Source organism: Triticum urartu, chromosome 1A, assembly GCF_056163025.1.
Source record: "Triticum urartu cultivar PI428250 chromosome 1A, HENAU_Tu73, whole genome shotgun sequence".
Taxonomy (NCBI): Eukaryota; Viridiplantae; Streptophyta; class Magnoliopsida; order Poales; family Poaceae; genus Triticum; species Triticum urartu.
In genome coordinates, this window is record NC_141873.1 from 101,908,356 (window position 1) to 101,927,568 (window position 19,213).

At 43.8% G+C, this 19,213-nt stretch overlaps 1 protein-coding gene across 1 annotated transcript; it reads left to right on the forward strand.

Moving 5' to 3' along the window:
• Nucleotides 1-2,018: 2,018 nt before the first annotated feature.
• LOC125549838 (uncharacterized) lies at nucleotides 2,019-6,951 on the forward strand. Its single transcript, XM_048712989.2, has 9 exons — nucleotides 2,019-2,289; nucleotides 2,367-2,672; nucleotides 4,478-4,615; nucleotides 4,715-5,020; nucleotides 5,218-5,376; nucleotides 5,572-5,741; nucleotides 5,831-5,980; nucleotides 6,108-6,457; nucleotides 6,568-6,951. Exons 1-9 carry the CDS (start codon nucleotides 2,158-2,160, stop codon nucleotides 6,753-6,755), a joined length of 1,899 nt encoding a protein of 632 aa, XP_048568946.2. The 5' UTR covers nucleotides 2,019-2,157; the 3' UTR covers nucleotides 6,756-6,951.
• Nucleotides 6,952-19,213: the final 12,262 nt, after the last annotated feature.

Here is a 19,213-nt window from a genome sequence, read left to right on the forward strand (position 1 = left end):
TTGATGGACTCACTTATCTTCCAAGCCTTCCGCTGTTATTGTTATTAGATGGCCTTAAGCCATATTTATTGTAATAAGTTCTCTTATGAGACACTCGATGTAATAAGTCTGTGATTGCTACTCTGCTATAAATCCTCCGAGTACTGTGTGGTGTCAGCATTACTGATCCAGGGATGACATCGGAGCACAGAGATCAGACTGTTTGAGGTCTGGTCGCTACAGTAGTATCATACACTAGTATCATATACATGATACTAGTATATATTACTCCGCACTATGACCAGTCTCAGCACCCGCCTGGAGAACTGCAAAAATTGTGGGCTCCATTAAATACCACAGACCGACCATTGTTCTGATGACTGGTTGGCCTCGCCTTTGGAGTCTTACATGGCCGGAGTGCGTGAGCATTTTAGGACGTGTCCGGGCAGTTTTTCAGACCGTCTGAACCAATGGGAGGGCCACTAGAGGCTATTTTTATGTCCATAACACCACTGTACCAATTATACTATGGGGTGCCGGTGTAATTTCTTTTAGGTTGGTCATGCTGGGAAGTATCATACATGTGTACCATGCATATGATACACGTGTGATACTTTGCCTTTATAATGTATAGTATCATGTAGTAATATCATAGTCTCGGATTATTTATTATTTGGTAGAATCTCTATACAAATATGTGTATAAGATCTATTTTCCATTATATTTTCTTGGTTTACGTGCTATAATATAGTATCTATCTATATTACTTTAATCATATTTCTTCCTTAATTAGTTGCCATCTCATTGCTCTTATATATACACATGATACCATTTAAGATACTAGCACTATGCCTAACCTATAGTCTTGTCTTCTTAGATATAACACATCTTAAAAATAAGCGCGAGCGAGCGAACCAACCTATGGTTGAATGGTTAGAGGGACTATGGTATCCCCAGTCCACCAGGGTTCAAATCCTGGTGCTCGTATATATTCATGAACTTATTTCAGGATTTCCAGCGATGTGCATTCAGTGGGAGGAGACGTTCCCATCGACGACGAGGCGCCTACAGTGACTTCGTAAATCTCAAAATGATATGTCGGCTCAGTCTTTCGGAGGTGCTCATAGGGGTAGAGTGTGCGTGTGTGTGTTCATAGTGATGAGTGTATGTGCATGTACATGAGCGTTTGTATCTGTACTGATGTTCAAAAAAAAAGCACGAGCTATCCTCTTCCGGCCCCTCCAAGTCAGGCCGCATGTACGCCTGTGCACCTGGATTTGAGCCATAATAGACTCAAAGATATTGACACTATGTCAAGGTTTAGTCTCAGTCTTGGATATAACACGTCTGACAATTCCAACTTGAGACACAAGCTTCAACACTATCTAGTGCTGCCAAGGAACCTCAGTTGCGTGTGTGCGTCTATAGGGGTGAGCGTTTACGTGTATGTATGCGCGCTTGCGTCTGTACTGATGTTTAAAGAAAACGCAGATTCCGAGAACAAGGTGTAGACACGCCAAGCACATGCTTTCTGTCGGGTTGTCCTCGACCCCACACTCTGAGTCAGCTTGGACAGTTGGACTGGTTCGTTCAGTGCAATGTGTTGTTAATGCCAATATTAGATTCCCTTAAACTATCACTGGCCAATGGTACTTGTATTCTTACGCCTTCCATAATTTATTTAAAATATGCAGTGGGAAACCCACAGTTCAGCTCCAAAAAGAACAAACAAGTTTAATGAATTAACCCCGTGCAGGTTGTTGTCTTTATATTGTTGGAAATAAGGTGTGCCGCAAACCGGAGAGAAGAAGATGGTTTGGCGGAAGTCAGGTTTTGCACGATTCCTGGCATCACATTTGAGACCACGGAGTGCGACTCATTCTTTTACCCGTTAACACGGCGGGGATGTACATTGGCTCCAACGTCAATTCAAGGTTGGCGACAACAGTGACATACTGGCAAACTATATCTTCAAGTTTGGCGCACATCACACGATATCTTCAAGTTGCTTCCCTGATTTCAGTTGATCGCTGGTTCTGATATTCTGTTGGCTGATCCACTTGATCTATCGCCTATTTAAGCGAGACCACCAGACTAGCCAGAACTCCACACGACACAGCCAAAATAACGAGGAGCTCTTGCATGTGCCTCCTCCTCGTCCTCCTGTGATATATTCTCATGGCCGTCCAGCCCCCCAACCCGGCTTCTCCTGTTCCCCTCGTCCGGGCAGCCAATCTCGGCGGCTGGCTCGTCACAGAGGGCTGGATCCTGCCCTCCCTCTTCGACGGCATCCCTAACAACGATCTGCAGGTAATGAATTCACCAAGCTGTTTCGTTCGTCGTCCGTGTAGAATTAATGCCATGCTCATGGTCGATCGATGGAGCAGGATGACACGCAGCTGCAGTTCAGGTCCGTCACGCAGAATGCGTTCATAGCCGCCGAGAATGGCGGCGGGGCGGCACTGGTCGCCAACCGGGCCTCGGCCTCCGGCTGGGAGTCCTTCAAGCTCGGGCGAATCGACACGAACACGTTCAACTTCAAGGTGTTCAATGACCAATTCGTTACCATCGCCGGTGTTAACGCGGTGGCCACGGCCGCCATGGCCGGGAAGACAGAGACGTTTCAGCTACTGCGCAACGACGTTGACAAAAATAGGATGAGGATCAGAGCACCGAATGGGTCCTTCTTGCAGGTAAGTAACTTAATACTAAAATCACGAGTATTTGACAAAAAACTACCACATTAAGAGTTGCCGTCTCACAGAACTATCACATTCAAAAAAGTGACCGATAATTACTAAATTTTTTTAATTTTATGACTAAAAACTACCACTTTTGAAAAATGGTCAGTTTAGACGATTTAAACACGTTTATGACATGCGGGACCCACTTGTCAGGGCTGATGTGGCGGCAAAGTCAACTCTGTTTATTTTGACCGTTAAGTTGACCGTTATTACAAGTGGGGCCCACCTGTCAGCATCACTCTTCTTCTTTCTCGTCTCTCTGGCATTTCCTCAAACACCTCGTGTGCATTGGGGCTTGAGCTCCGAACTCCTCCATGGCGACGCCCCGGCGCAGTACGTCACTGGCGTTGGTTGGGCACTGGAACGGCGGGGCAACCAAGGCTGTTGGAGCTGTGGAAACGGCCGCCGAAGCTGACAGAATTTCCTCCAAAGCCGTCGGTACGTGCTCGAGCAATTCGGTGCGTAGGCGGGACTCTCGCTCTTGCAGCTCCTCGACGAGGCGCGCGAGCTTGGCGGCATCCGGCGCCGCGGCCTCGCGTGTCGGATGCACCTGCACGGAGGACGTGAGGCAGGTGACGAAGAGCGCCAGGAGCTCATGTGGTAGCTCGGACCAAGGCCGATGCTTGAGCGTGCACGTGCATTGCCGTTTAATTCTTTGAACAATAATTTAGTTGGCCAATGCTTGAGCGTGCTCGTGCTTTGTATTCCCTCCGTTTCAAATTACTTGTCTTAGACTTGTCTAGATATGGAGGTATCTTGCACTAAAATGAGTCTAGATACATCCGTATCTAGACAAATCCAAGACAAGTAATTCGAAACGGAGGGAGTAGGTTCGTGCAAATACTAGTTAGGTTGGTTCGTGCATGCCTGTGGCGCCGGCAGTTGAGGACGACAAAAGTGCCTTGCGAGTGCACACGGGGTGTTTGAGGAAATGCCAGAGTAGGAAGAAGAAGAGTGATGCTGACATGTGAGCCTCATTTGTAATAACGGTCAAAATAAACAAAGTTGACTTTGCCGCCACATCAGCCCTGACGATGGGTCTCGCATGTCATAAACGTGTTTAAATCGTCTAAACTGACCATTTTTCAAAAATGATAGTTTTTAGTCACAAAATTAGAAATTTTTGATAGTTATCAGTCACTTTTTTGAATATGGTAGTTTTATGGAATGGCACCCTTAATATGGTATTTTTTTGTCAAATACTCCTAAAATCACTGATGCATGAGTCCTAGGACGATAGCGACCGTACCAGCTAAGATCAAATCGCTAAGCTGGACGCCTCACGCGGGGTATGCCGGGGCATACTTGCATACCCCGTATGTCCGCCGCGTCGCTATTGATTGTCCGACGGATAAGCAGGAGAAGCTCCTTTATTTTGAATGACTATGGTCTTGTTTGGTTCATAAGTCCTATGATTTTTTTTAGTCCCAAGTCCTTAAAAAGTCTCCACCTGTTTGATTTCCGGAACTTATAAGTTTTTATAAGACCATATTACAACTATAAGTCCCTATAAGTTCCTCCTTGAGAGTCTTATTTCATAAGTCCCAAATGTCCACCTTAAGTAAGTCCCTCATGTTTGGTTTAGATGGAACTTATAGGAACTTATTTAAGTCCCTAGACCAATAAATCCCTGAAAACAAACACCCTCTATGACAAGTACGAGAGTTTACAACCGCAAGTTGCATGGAAGGGTACTTATTGTTCCTAATTAAACAACTACGAGTCATCAATATGTTCCTTTGCTGACAATGCAGGCAAATAAAGATGGTTCGATGACGGCAAACTTTGGCGAGAGCACGACCTGGGGAGACGATGATCCGTCTGTGTTTGTAGTGACCATAGTCAATTGGGTGCCCTCCATCTTCGATGGCATCCCCAACAAAGATCTCCTGGTAATGAGTTAACCTTGATAATGTTTCCTCCTTGTGGGTTGAATTTAGGCCAGGCGCTCATCCTCTTTCTTAATTTATCTCGGTTGATCGATGGAGCAGGATGGCGCACAGCTGCAGTTCAAGTCCATGACGCAGAACGCGTTCGTGGCTGCCGAGAATGGCGGCGGCGCAGCGTTGGTCGCCAACCGTCCCTCGGCTTCCGGCTGGGAGAGCTTCAAGCTCTGGCGGATCAACCACAACACCTTCAACTTCAAGGTGTCCAACAACCAGTTTGTGACCGTCTCCGGTGTTAACGTGGTGGCCACGGCCTCCGCGCCGGGGCAGACTGAGACGTTTCAGCTAGTGCGCAGCTACGGCGACAAGAATAGAATGAGGATCAGAGCACCAAATGGGTCCTTCTTGCAGGTAATTAGTAAATTAATATTCCACTCAGTAGTAGTATTTTATATGTTTCGAGGTTAGACTATTGATTGTATGAAAAATCAGACAGACATAGCAAGCAAGAAAAGTTACTTTGACTATGACTAATAAAGTTTACAATCACAATCGTTCATGATTAAACATCTATGAGTCATCACTATGTTCCATGGCTGGCACGTCAGGCAAATAAAGATGGCTCGGTGACGGCCAACTTCGGCGAGAGCACGACCTGGGAAGACAATGATCCGTCCGTGTTTGCAGTGAACATAGTCAACGGGCCACAAGGGGAGTACCAGATTTGCAATGGCTACGGCAAAGATATGGCTACACAAGTCATGAATGTATGTATGCTGAAAGATATCTTAATTTTCTCCATAATTTTCTGAGATATAGGGTAGAGACATTAAAGCTAGTTTATATATTAGGATGGCAGAAAGTTCAACTGATCTTGGTGTAGAATTTTCTTAAACACGAAATATAAGTGTCAATCATTTTTGGCAATTCAATTTCGTTAACTTCATATATATGTTTGGCAGAACCACTGGAGCACATATATCGTGGAAACCGATTTCGCGTTCATGGCAGCAAACGGTCTGAACGCGGTGAGGATCCCTGTGGGATGGTGGATCGCCAGCGACCCCAACCCTCCAGCTCCATTCGTGGGAGGCTCTCTCCAAGCATTGGACATCGCGTTCACATGGGCAGAGTACGTACATACATACATACATGTGTAGTCTTTAACAAACTAGAATGTTTTCATTGAACTTTTTTATATGTTTTTTAACCCATGTGTAGGAGGCACAACATTCACGTGATAATAGACTTGCATGCCGCACCTGGGTCGCAGAACCCCGACGCGCATAGCGGTGGTAGGGATGGCTCGCAGACATGGGGAGACTCCCAAATCGCGCAAACTGTGCAAGTCATTGATTTCCTCGCCGCAAGGTATTTGTCTAACAATCCGTTACTATAATTTTTACTTAATATTATTGTTTTCATGTATTAGATCGCGCAAAGAAGCCATGTAATTCGATCACCTTGCTATCCTTCATTGCATTTGACGTACATACAGGTACGCCAAGAGATCAAGCCTCCTGGCCGTGGAGTTGATGAATGAGCCGGTTGCTCCCGGCGTGTCCTTAGATAGCCTGAAAACATACTACCAACAAGGCTACAATGCCATTAGGAGGCACTCACTTACAGCCTATGTGATCATGTCCAACCGTCTTTCAGGATTTTCGTTGGAGCTCGTCGACTTTGCCTCACAGTTCGACAGGGTCGTCCTCGACATGCACTACTATGCGTTGTTCGATAAAAAGTTTGATAGTTTCACTGTGCAGGATAACATTGATTATTTCAACAACTTCATCGCCAGTGAAATCAACGCTATAAATAGGCCAGATGGCCCTCTCACATTTGTTGGTAAGTTTGTGACAGTTAGATTATCCTTTGATAAAGGTTCCAGCCTAAACTTTAGTGTCCCAATTGAAACCTAGGTCCAAAATAATTGATGCATGTCTTGTTTTGTATAGGTGAATGGGTGGCTGAGTGGCAGGTAAAGGATGCAACAAAAGAGGACTTCCAACGGTTTGCAAATGCGCAGATGGCTGTGTATCGGAAAGCCACATTTGGATGGGCTTACTGGACCTACAAGAATGTTAACAACCACTGGAGCATGCAGTGGATGATGGACCCCTACATCTCCTTAGGAAATGCTTGAGGCAAATAAAATTACAATAGTGAATGGAGGAGCTGGCAACAATTTGAAAAAAATGTATGATTGAAGTGATGAGAAATTGGCCCCTTTGCAAGATGAATTATTGATGTAGTATGATTTTTCTGGACGTGTGATGTAAGTTGTATTTGTAAGTTTATTTGCCACATAAGCAATTTATTTGTTTCATGCTAGTTATTTATCTAGTGCTTGTGTACTTGACTATTAGCTCTATTTTACTTGTAACACATCTATTTTTCTGAGACCTTGCTCTTAACACCTAAGCTCACAGGGGCATATCTATGAATGTCTTGATAAAAAACTATATATATATATATATATATATATATATATATATATATATATATATATATATATATATATATATATATATATATATAGACATTTCGTCAACTTCTACAGATTCCTTCGACGGAAAAAAAATTGTACCAGGTTATCTATGAACAAACCCTAGCTTGTAAGAAGAGTGCAATGTGAGATGACCTTTGGACTCGTAGTATTATCTATTTTTTCAAGTGTGCCTAGAGGTGGTGTTTTGGCTTATAGGACTGGATACACCCATTATGTAAAATACATTAAGAAAATATTTTAGAATGTCAAAAAGATATGACAAAATAATTTAGGTGCACATCCGGACATTTTATCTTCACGCAACAAGTATCGCGAGAAAAAGACATTTTTAGTCACTTGTGTAAAAAGACAAAATGCGGTACTTGAGAATGAGTTTTCATGAGATATTGTCTTTTTAACATAAGCCAAAAATAATGTCTTTTTTTTCGTGAAATCTGTTGTGCGAACATGATGTACAACCTAATATTTTTTCAGAATATTTTAACATTTTAAAAAAGTGCATTTTTGTCCAGAGGGAGCATACGCTCCTATGACCCGAAGTGGATTTCCCAGCCTGCCTTTCCTATTTCCATCTTCTCCCTGTTTGATCCCACTTGTGCCCTCCCACTTGTGTCCTCTACGTGCCATGTTCCCACAGTCGTAGCACATGCCAGCAAGCAGCCAACGGCTACATCACCGGTCAATGCCAGCAGGCAGCCAATGTATTTGGTCATGTAGCCCTCATCAACACGAATCCCACTACGACCAACTAGACACAAATAGGGATGTTGACGTGCCAACGACTGAGTAAAAAAATGTGGTGCTAGTCATCGTGCAATTGATCGAGTTTGCAGTTTTTCTTGGTTAGAACCCCGCGAGACAAGATACTTTTGCACTTATTCAATTTAATTTAATTTAAATTGTATGAATATTCTTTTCCGAGTAAACAGCACGAGCTCTGACTTTCAATTCGATGAATAGTCACTTGCTGGTACGTCTTCAAGACCGGGTCAAGAAAATTACACAAACCGTGTCTCTAGGATACAACTTGCGACATCCGCAAAAAAATAAAGAAAAAAAGATACAACTTGCGATGTGGGACGAACATGCATGCATCAGTAAGAGTGGTCTGGTAAGCAATCCTGGATTATGGCAACTAGCGTGCACAGCATAAGCACAACTATCCCTGTCACCGCCAACTAAGAAATGGACAAGTTGTGCTTAAATAAGAGTGACTTGTACGCGTGGCAGTTTGACCACTGCCAAGTGGCCGAAACCCATTGGGTGGCTACGACATGTTGCGGCCCACCATCATGATACGTCTATACTGTGGCGTGTCATACTACAACTGACACTCTCTAGCTTTGCCCCGACCTGCTAAATCAGCTCTACGGTCATCGCATCATCATGTCTAGTATCACAGTGGATGATTATATCCTAAACAATTTGGTCCTACTACTGCTATCTACTCCCTCTGTCCTAAAATAGTTGACTTATCTTTGTCTAAATATAGATGTATGTGTACACTAATGTCTAAATACATCCATATTTAGATCAATCCGAGTCAAGTATTTTAGGACGGATGTAATACTTATGTAGCTGGTTGCATGAGTGGATTGATCGCTGACACCGAAAAATGACCGCATAGATTAATCCTCTAGTGTGGCTAGCTTTGGCGAGTTGTTTGGCACCTGAATCAATCGACTTGTTCCATCCATATAGTCAACTTTGTGCAGTACTTATCAACCAAATTGGTCAAAAAGAGTCGATCAGATCCTAGCTAGTTTGGGCGTGTTGGCTACAGTTCTCATGTTCGGGGTGTTCCTAGTTGCTAGTGAGCTTTTGTGACTATCTCGTGCCTATAATGCAATCTACTCTGGTACCTCCTGTGTGTGTCACTTTCTCGCAACTAGTTCAGCCGCCCCAATGCTAATCCTTGTTGCGAATATGCTTGGGCATCGCTGTCTTGGTGCTTTTATACCAGAAGGCAAGAAAAGGGACATGGAATTAGAAGAAAATATTTTCTAGGCGGGCTTTATATAAAATATTACCATGTGGCATTGGTCCACCTGTCAAGCATGCAAGTCAAAGCTTATCTGGCGTGCATAGAACCATGGGTGACACACATAAGAAAATTTTAGGAGTTAGATATACATTTTCATAGAATTTGGACCAACTTGACATCTCTCAAATAGTTATAGCGTACTTTATTCTTATAAATATACGTCTTATACAGCTGTGGAGTAGGTATTTTGTCGACATCAGCGATGATGGATCTTGATCTTAATAATTAGTAAGAGAATATAGAAGTCCAACTAGCATTTCCGTCACAATGACTGCACATGCAATCCGGATATGTACAACGTACCTTTTTTGGATGCTTCCTTGCGCATCTTTCCTCTAACATAACTCGGTTGATCTGTCGTTATGGTCGGGCTTAATTTAATCAGGTCCTAAATTCTCCATTTTAGTAATTTTGCGAGTGGAATCAATTTGCCCGGCCATGAAAATATGTGCTACTTTGCTAGGGTCGTCTATACGGAGCATTATTCAAATACTTTTTTTTGCGCCAGAAATATCCAATATTCAGCTTGGACAGCAAGGAGAGTAATAGCGCATTTGATGTTCTGCTGCTTCATCTGTTTTTTTATCGCTTCGTCTGTTTTTACTTAAAAAAACAGAAACACAATGTCAAAACCAAGTAATCAAGAAGATATGCACTACGGGAAAACCACAAAACACCGACGGCCAATTGTCGGTGCCGTCGACGTAGACCCCGACCAGGCCACCAAAAAAAAATTGGAGCTACGCCGATGGCATGCTCTCGGCCTAGTTTTTCTAGCTACACCGATGGCATGCCGTCGGCCTAGCCCTTTTTTTAAACTTAATCACCGTTTTGAGCATAACTTTTGCAATCGAACTCGGATTTCAATCTTTTTTAGCTCGTTTCGAAGAGGAGAAGCAAATCTACATCATCATACATATTGTTCAAGCTATTTTTTAAAAAAAAATCATGAGCAAAGACAAAATCAACAATAAAGGGTGATGGCCTTTTCTCTAGCGGGGTTAGGGTTTCGCCGAAGAGGGGCTCCGGAGCGTCGGAATCCAACCAAAAGTTAGGTGGTGCTATACCAAGTGGGTACAAGTGTGATTTGGGTTGTACATGTCGAAGATTTCACTCTGGGATGTTGGCGGCTTCACCATCAAAAGTTTCTCCCTAGTGAGTTTCTAGACTTACAACTGGAAACTCCCACTTTGTCGAAGCGGAGGGAATCTTTTGGAGAGTTTGGGTATAACTTTGTTTTGGGTGTTCCTAGGGGCTACCATAACACAACCAAGCAAATATTTGCACTTTGCTACCCCCTTTTGATGCCGGTACCGGGTGTAGACGTATCAACCTGGTTTTTCTCCAGCGGGACTAGGTTTTCACCGAAGAGGGGCTCTGGAGCGTCGGGATCCCACCACAAGCTAGGTGGTGTCATACCATGTATGTACAAGTGTGTTATGGGTTTTGGATAGCAAAGATTGCAGTCCGGGGTGTGACTTGCTTCACTGGCTTCGACTTCTCTCTAGGGAGTTTCATGACTTATAGCCTGAAAGTCCCAGATCGGACAAACATGAGGGAATCTTGTCAAGAGTTGGGTTATACCTTTGTATTGTGACTTCCTAGGGCCTAGCCTAACACAACCAAGCAACTAGTTACACTTTTCTGCCCAATTTTGACGCCGGTACCGGCTTTAGTCGTGTACGCCTGTTTTTCTCCAACGGGGCTAGGTTTTCACCGGAGAGGGGCTTCGGAGCATCGGGATCCCACCACAAGCGAGGGGGTGCCATACCATGTGTGTACAACTGTGTTATGGGTTTTTGATGGCAAAGATTGTAGTCCGGGGTGTGACCTGCTTCACCGGCTTGCACTTCTCTCTAGGGAGTTTACATGCAGTTATAGTGTGATAGTCCCCGATGGGACAAGCCGGAGGGAAACTTGTCAAGAGTTGTGTTATACCTTTGTCTTGTGACTTCCTAGGGCCTAGCCTAACACAACCAAGCAACTAGTTACAGTTTTCTACCCCATTTTGACGTTGTTACCGACTTTAGTCGTATAAGCCCGTTTTTCTCCAACGGGGCTAGGGTTTCACTAGAGAGGGGCCCCGGAGCGTCGGGATCCCACCACATGCTATGGGGTGCCATACAATGTGTGTAAAAGTGTGTTATGGGTTTTGGATGGCAAATATTGGACTCCAAGGTGTGACCTGCTTCACCGGCATCCACTTCTCTCTAGGGAGTTTCATGACTTATAGCCTTCAAGTCTGACATCGAACAAACATGAGGGAATCTTGTCAAGAATTGGGTTATACCTTTGTATTGTGACTTCCTAGGGCCTAGCCTAACACAGCCAAACCAATAGTTATACTTTTCTACCCCATTTTGATGCCGGTACCGGCTTTAGCCGTATAAGTCTGGATTTTCTCCAACGGGGCTAGGTTTTCACCGGAGAGGGGCTCCGGAGCGTTGGGATCCCAACACAAGCTAGGGGGTGCCATACCATGTGTGTACAATGGTGTTATGGGTTTTGGATGGCAAAGATTGTAGTCCGGGGTGTGACCTGCTTCACCGGCTTCAAATTCTCTCTTGGGAGTTTCATGACTTATAGCTTGAAAGTCCCAGATCGGACAAACATGAGGGAATCTTGTCAAGAGTTGGGTTGTACCAGTGTGGTGTGACTTCCTAGGGCCTAGCCTAACACAAACAAGCAACTAGTTACACTTTTCTACCCCATTTTGACGCCATTACTGGCATTAGTCGTATAAGCCTGGTTTTTCTCCAGCGGGGCTAGGTTTTCACCGGAGAGGGGCTCCGGAGCGTCTGGATCCCACCAGAAGATAGGGGGTACCATAACATGTGTATAAAAGTGTGTTATGGGTTTTGGATGGAAAAGATTGCACTCCAGGGTGTTACCTGCTTCACCGACATCCATTTCCCTATAGGGAGTTTACATATAGTTATAGCGTGATAGTCCCCGATGGGACAAGACGGAGGGAAACTTGTCAAGAGTTGTGTTATACCTTTTTATTTTGACTTCCTAGGGCCTAGCCTAACACAACCAAGCAACTAGTTACACTTTTCTACCCCATCTTGACGCCGTTTCTGGCTTTAGTCGTATAAGCCTATTTTTCTCCAACGGGATAAGGTTTCACCAGAGAGGGGCTTCGAAGCGTCGGGATCCCACCCTAAGCTAGGGGTGCCATACCATGGGTGTACAAGTGTGTTATGGGTTTTGGATGGCAACATTGCACTCTGGGTGTGACCTGCTTCACCGGCATCCACTTCTCTCTAGGGAGTTTCATGACTTATAGCCTGAAAGTCCCAGATCGGACAAACATGAGGGAATATCATCAAGAGTTGGGTTATACCTTTGTCTTGTGACTTCCTATGGCCTAGCCTAACACAACCAAGGAGCTAGTTACACTTTTCTACCCCATTTTGATGTCGGTACCGGCTTTAGTCGTATAAGCCTGGTTTTTCTCCAACGGGGCTAGGTTTTCACTGTAGAGGGGCTTCGGAGCGTCGGGATCCCACCACAAGCTAGGGGGTGTCATACCATGTGTGTACAACTGTGTTATGGGTTTTAGATGGCAATTATTGCAGTCCGGGGTGTGACATGCTTCACTGGCTTCCACTTCTCTCTAGGGAGTTTCATGACTTATAGCTTGTAAGTCCTAGATCGGACAAACATGTGGGAATCTTGTCAAGAGTTGGGTTATACCTTTGTGTTTGTGACTTCCTAGAGCCTAGCCTGACACGACCAAGCAACTAGTTACACTTTTCTAACCCATTTTGACACCGGTATCGGCTTTAGTTGGATAAGCCTGGTTTTTCTCCAGCGGGGCTAGGTTTTCACCGAGGAGGGGCTCCCGAGCGTTGGGATCCCACCACAAGATAGGGGGTACCATAACATGTGTGTAAAGGTGTGTTATGGGTTTTGGATGGCAAAGATTGCACTCCGGGGTGTGAGATGCTTCACCGGCATCCACTTCTCTCTAGGCAGTTGACATGCAGTTATAGCGTGATAGTCCCCGATGGGACAAGCCGGAGGGAAACTTGTCTAGAGTTGTCTTATACCTTTGTCTTGTGACTTCCTAGGGTCAATCCTAAAACAACCAAGCCACTAATTACACTTTTCTACCCCATTTTGATGCTGGTACCTGCTTTAGTCGTATATGCCTGGTTTTTCTGCAACGGGGCTCGGGTTTCACCGGAGAGGGGCTTCGATGCGTCGGGATCCCACCACAAGCTAGGGAGTGCCATACCATGTGTGTACAAGTGTGTTATGAGTTTTGGATGGCAAAGATTGCACTCTACGGTGTGACCCTCTTCATCGGCATCCACTTCTCTCCATGAAGTTTCATGACTTATAGCCTAAAAGTCCCAGATCGGACAAACCTGAGGGGATCTTCTCAAGAGTTGGGTTATAACTTTTTTCTGTGACTTCCTAGGGCCCATCCTAACATAACCAAGCAACTAGTTACACTTTTCTACCCCATTTTGATGTTGATACCATCTTTAGTCGTATAAGCCTGGTTTTTCTCCTACGGGGCTAAGTTTTCACCGGAGAGGGGCTCCGGAGCGTCGGGATCTCACCACAAGATAGAGGGTACCATAACATGTGTGTAAAAGTGTGTTATGGGTTTTGGATGGCAAAGATTGCACTCCGGGGTGTGACCTGCTTCACCGGCATCCACTTCTCTCTAGGTATTTTACATGCAGTTATAGCGTGATAGTCCCCGATGGGACAAGCCGGACGGAAACTTGTCAAGAGTTGTATTATACCTTTGTCTTGTGACTTCCTAGGACCCAGCCTAACACAACCAAAAAACTAATCATACTTTTCTACCCGATTTTAATGCCGGTACCGGCTTTAGTCATATAAGCCTGGTTTATCTCCAACGGGGCTAGGGTTTCACCGGAGAGGGGCTCTGGAGCGTCGGTATCCCACCACAAGCCAGGGGTGCCATACCATGTGTGTACAAGTGTATTATGGGTGTTGGATGGAAAAGATTGCACTCTGGGTGTGACCTGCTTCACCGGCATCCACTTCTCTCTATGCAGTTTCATGACTTATAGCATGAAATTCCAAGATTGGACAAACATGAGGGAATCTTGTCAAGAGTTGGGTTATACCTTTCTCTTGTGACTTACTAGGGCCTAGCCTAACACAACCAAGCAACTAGGTACACTTTTCAACCCCATTTTGATACCGATACTCAATTTAGTCGTATAAGCCTGATTTTTCTCCAACGGGGATAGTTTTTCACTCGAGAGGTGCTCCAGAGCGTCAGGATCCCAGCACAAGCTAGGGTGTGCCCTACCATGTGTGTACAACTGTGTTATGGGTTTTGGATGGCAAAGATTGTAGTCCGGGGAGTGACCTGCTTCGCCGGCTTCCATTTCTCTCTAGGGAGTTTCAAGACCTATAGCCTGAAAGTACCAGATCATACAAACATGAGGGAATCTTGTCAAGAGTTGGGTTATACCTTTGTGTTGTGACTTCCTAGGGTCTATCCTAACACAACCAAGCAACTAGTTACACTTTTCAACCCTATTTTGATGTTGGTACCGACTTTAGTCGTACAAGCCTGGTTTTTTCTCCAGCGGGGCTAGGTTTTCACCGGAGAGGGGCTCCGGAGCGTCAGGATCCCACCACAAGATAGGGGGTATCATAAAATGTGTGTAAAAGTGTGTTACATATTATGGATGTCAAAGATTGCACTCCGTGGTGTGACCTGCTTCATCGGCATCCACTTCTCTCAAGGGAGTTTACATGCAGTTATAGCGTGATAGTCCCCGATGGAACAAGCCGGAGGGAAACTTGTTAAGAGTTGTGTTATACCTTTGTCTTGTGACTTCCTATGGCCTGGCCTAACACAACAAAGCAACTAGTTACACTTTTCTACCCCATTTTGATGCCATTGCGGGCTTTAGTCATATAAGCCTTTTTTTATCCAAAGGGGCTAGGGTTTCGCCAGAGAGGGGCTTCGGAGCGCCGGGATCCCACCACAAGCTAGGGGGTGCCATATGATAACCCACAAGTATAGGGGATCACAACAGTTTTCGATAAGTAAGAGTGTCGAACCCAACGAGGAGCTAAAGGCAGAACAAATATTCCCTCAAGTTCTAGCGACCACCGATACAACTCTACGCACGCTTGACATTCGCTTTACCTAGAACAAGTATGAAACTAGAAGTACTTTGTAGGTGTTGTTGGATAGGTTTGCAAGAATATAAAGTGCACGTAAATAAAAAGTAGGGGCTGCTTAGGTAAAGGAATAACTAAGTTGGTTTTAGTAAAGAGCTTTTTGTAACGAGAAAGTTATTTGTCCCTAGGCAATCGATAACTAGACCGGTAATTATTATTGCAATTTTATTTGAGGGAGAGGCATAATCTAACATACTTTCTCTACTTGGATCATATGCACTTATGATTGGAACTCTAGCAAGCATCCGCAACTACTAAAGATCATTAAGGTAAAACCCCACCATAGCATTAAAGTATCAAGTCCTCTTTATCCCATACGCAAACAACCTACTTACTCGGGTATGTGTTTCTATCACTCACGCCACCCACCATAAGCAAATCATGAACATATTGCAAACCCTACAGCGGGAATCCCTCATGCTTGCGCGACATGGAGAGCACCATAGGACAACACCAATAATAAAACATGCAACTCAAACCAATCACGATCATCAAATAACCCATAGGACAAAACGAATCTACTCAAACATCATAGGATATCCATACATCATTGGGAAATAATATATAGCGTTGAGCACCATCTTTAAGTAGAGATTACATCGGGTAAGAGAGAGGTTACACCGCTGCATAGAGGGGGGAAGAGTTGGTGATGATGGCGGTGAAGTTGTGGGTGAAGATTGCGGTGATGATGATGGCCCCCGGTGGCACTCCGGTGCCATCGGAAGCGAGGGGGAGAGAGCCCCCCTCCTTCTGCTTCTTCCTTGACCTCCTCTCGAGATTGGATCTGTCTCTCTGTCTCTCTCTGTTTCTGCGTTCTCTCTGGCTACCCTTTCACCGTTTCGTATATATATGGAGATCCGTAACTCCGATTGGACTGAAATCTTTGCCATGATTTTTCCCTAAAAATTAGCTTTCTTGCAGCCGAAGAAGGGCATTAACCACCTTACAGGGGGCCCACGAGGGTCAGGGGCGCTCCCAGGGGGTGGGGCGCGGCCCCCTGCCTCGTGCCTCCCTCGGGCACCGTCTGGCGTGGATTTTTCTTCCCATATTCTCCGAATATTCCAGAAATAATCTCCGTCCATTTTATCCCGTTTGGACTCCGTTTGATATGGATATTCTGCAAAACAAAAACATGCAACAAACAGGAACTGGCACTGGGCACTGGATCAATATGTTAGTCCCCAGAAATAGCATAAAAAGTTGCCAAAAGTTTATGAAAGTTGTAAAATATTGGCATGGAACAATCAAAAATTATAGATACGACGGAGACGGATCAACATCCCCAAGCTTAATTCCTTCTCGTCCTCGAGTAGGTAAATGAAACAAAAGATATTTTTGATGTGGAATGCTACCTAGCATAATATTGATCATGTAATCTAATCATGGCATGAATATTAAGATACGAGTGATTCAAAGCAATAGTCTATCCTTTGACATTAAGATAATAATACTTCAAGCATAATAATAAAGCAATCATGTCTTTTCAAAATAACATGGCCAAAGAAAGTTATCCCTACAAAATCATATAGTCTACCTATGTTCCATCTTCACCACACAAAATATCCAAATCATGCAAAACCCCGATGATAAGCCAAGCAATTGTTTCATACTTTTTACGTTCTCAAACCTTTTCAACTTTCACGCAATACATGAGCATGAGCCATGGACATAGCACTATAGGTTGAATAGAATGGTGGTTGTGGAGACAAAAAGGAGAAGATAGTCTCACATCAACTAGGCGTATCAACGAGCTATGGAGATGCCCATCGATAGATATCAATGTGAGTGAGTAGGGATTGCCATGCAACGGATGCACTAAGAGCTATAAGTGTATGAAAACTCAGACTGAAAACTAAGTGGGTGTGCATCCAACTTGCTTGCTCATGAAGACCTCGGGCGTTTGAGGAAGCCCATCATCGGAATATACAAGCCAACTTCTATAATGAAAATTCCCACTAGTATATGATAGTGATAACTCAAGAGTCTATATGAAGAACATGGTGCTACTTTGAAGCACAAGTGAGGTAAAAGGATAGTAACATTGCCCCTTCTCTCTTTTTCTCTCATTTTTTTCTTTTCTCTTTTTTTGGTGGGCTTCTTTGGCCTCTTTTATTTATTATTAAAGTCCGGAGTCTCATCCCGACTTGTGCGGGAATCATAGTCTCCATCATCCTTTCCTCACTGGGGAAATGCTCTAATAATGATGATCATCACACTTTTATTTACATACAACTCAATATTACAACTCGATACTAGAACAAAAATATGACTCTATATGAATGCCTCCGGCGGTGTACCGGGATGTGCAATGATCTAGCATAGCAATGACATCAAAAAATGGACAAGCCATGAAAACATCATGCTAGCTATCTTACGATCATGCAAAGCAATATGACAATGAATGATCAGGTCATGTATATGATGATGATGGAAGTTGCATGGCAATATATCTTGGAATGGCTATGGAAATGCCATGATAGGTAGGTATGGTGGCTGTTTTGAGGAAGGTATATGGTGGGTTTATGGTACCGGCGAAAGTTGCGCGGTACTAGAGAGGCTAGCAATGGTGGAAGGGTGAGAGTGAGTATAATCCATGGACTCAACATTAGTCATAAAGAACTCACATGCTTATTGCAAAAGTCTATTAGCGTTCGAAACAAAGTACTACGCGCATGCTCCTAGGGGGATAGATTGGTAGGAAAAGACCATCGCTCGTCCCCGACCGCCACTCATAAGGAAGACAATCAATCAATAAATCATGCTCCGACTTCATCACATAACGGTTCACCATACGTGCATGCTACGGGAATCACGAACCTCAACACAAGTATTTCTACTAATCCACTACTACCCACTAGCATGACTCTAATATCACCATATTTATATCGCAAAACTATTGCAAGGAATTAAACATATCATATTCAGTGATCTTCAAGTTTTATGTAGGATTTTATGACTAACCATGTGAATGACCAATTCCTGTCATCTCTCTAAATAGATATAAGTGAAGCAAGAGAGTTTAATTCTTTCTACAAAAGATATGCCCACTCTCTAACAAATCTAAGTGAAGCAAAAGAGCATTCTACAAATGGCGGTTTTCTATGTAAAGAGAAACATGCAATCCAAACTTCAAATGATATAAGTGAAGCACATGAAGCATTCTATAAAGCCATACTCAAAAGATATAAGTGAAGTGCATAGAGCATTCTATAAATAAACCAAGGACTATCTCATACCAGCATGGTGCATAAATGAAAAATGAAAACTAAATGCAAAAGACGCTCCAAGATCTGCACATATCACATGAATGAAACGAATCCGAAAACATACCGATACTTGTTGAAGAAAGAGGGGATGCCTTCTGGGGCATCCCCAAGATTAGACGCTTGAGTCTCCTTGAATATTTAATTGGGGTGCCTCGGGCATCCCCAAGCTTGAGCTCTTGCCTCTCTTCCTTCTTCTCACATTGAGACCTTCTCGATCATCGAACACTTCATCCACACAAAACTTCAACAGAAAACTCGGTAAGATCCGTTAGTATAATAAAGCAAATCACTACTCTAAGTACTGTTGCAAACCAATTCATAATTTTTTTTGGCATTTTAGCTACTGTAATATAACTTTTCCATGGCTTAATCCACTGATATAAATCGATAGTTTCATCAAAACAAGCAAACTATGCATCAAAAACATAATCTGTCTAAAATAGAACAGTATGTAATAATCTGAACATTCACCATACCTCTGGTACTCCAAAAATTCTACCAAAATTAGGAAAAATAAACAATTTGTATAGAAAGACATTAAAAAAATAATCAGACCCATTTGACGTTCCAGTAAAAAATGTAAAATCACACAC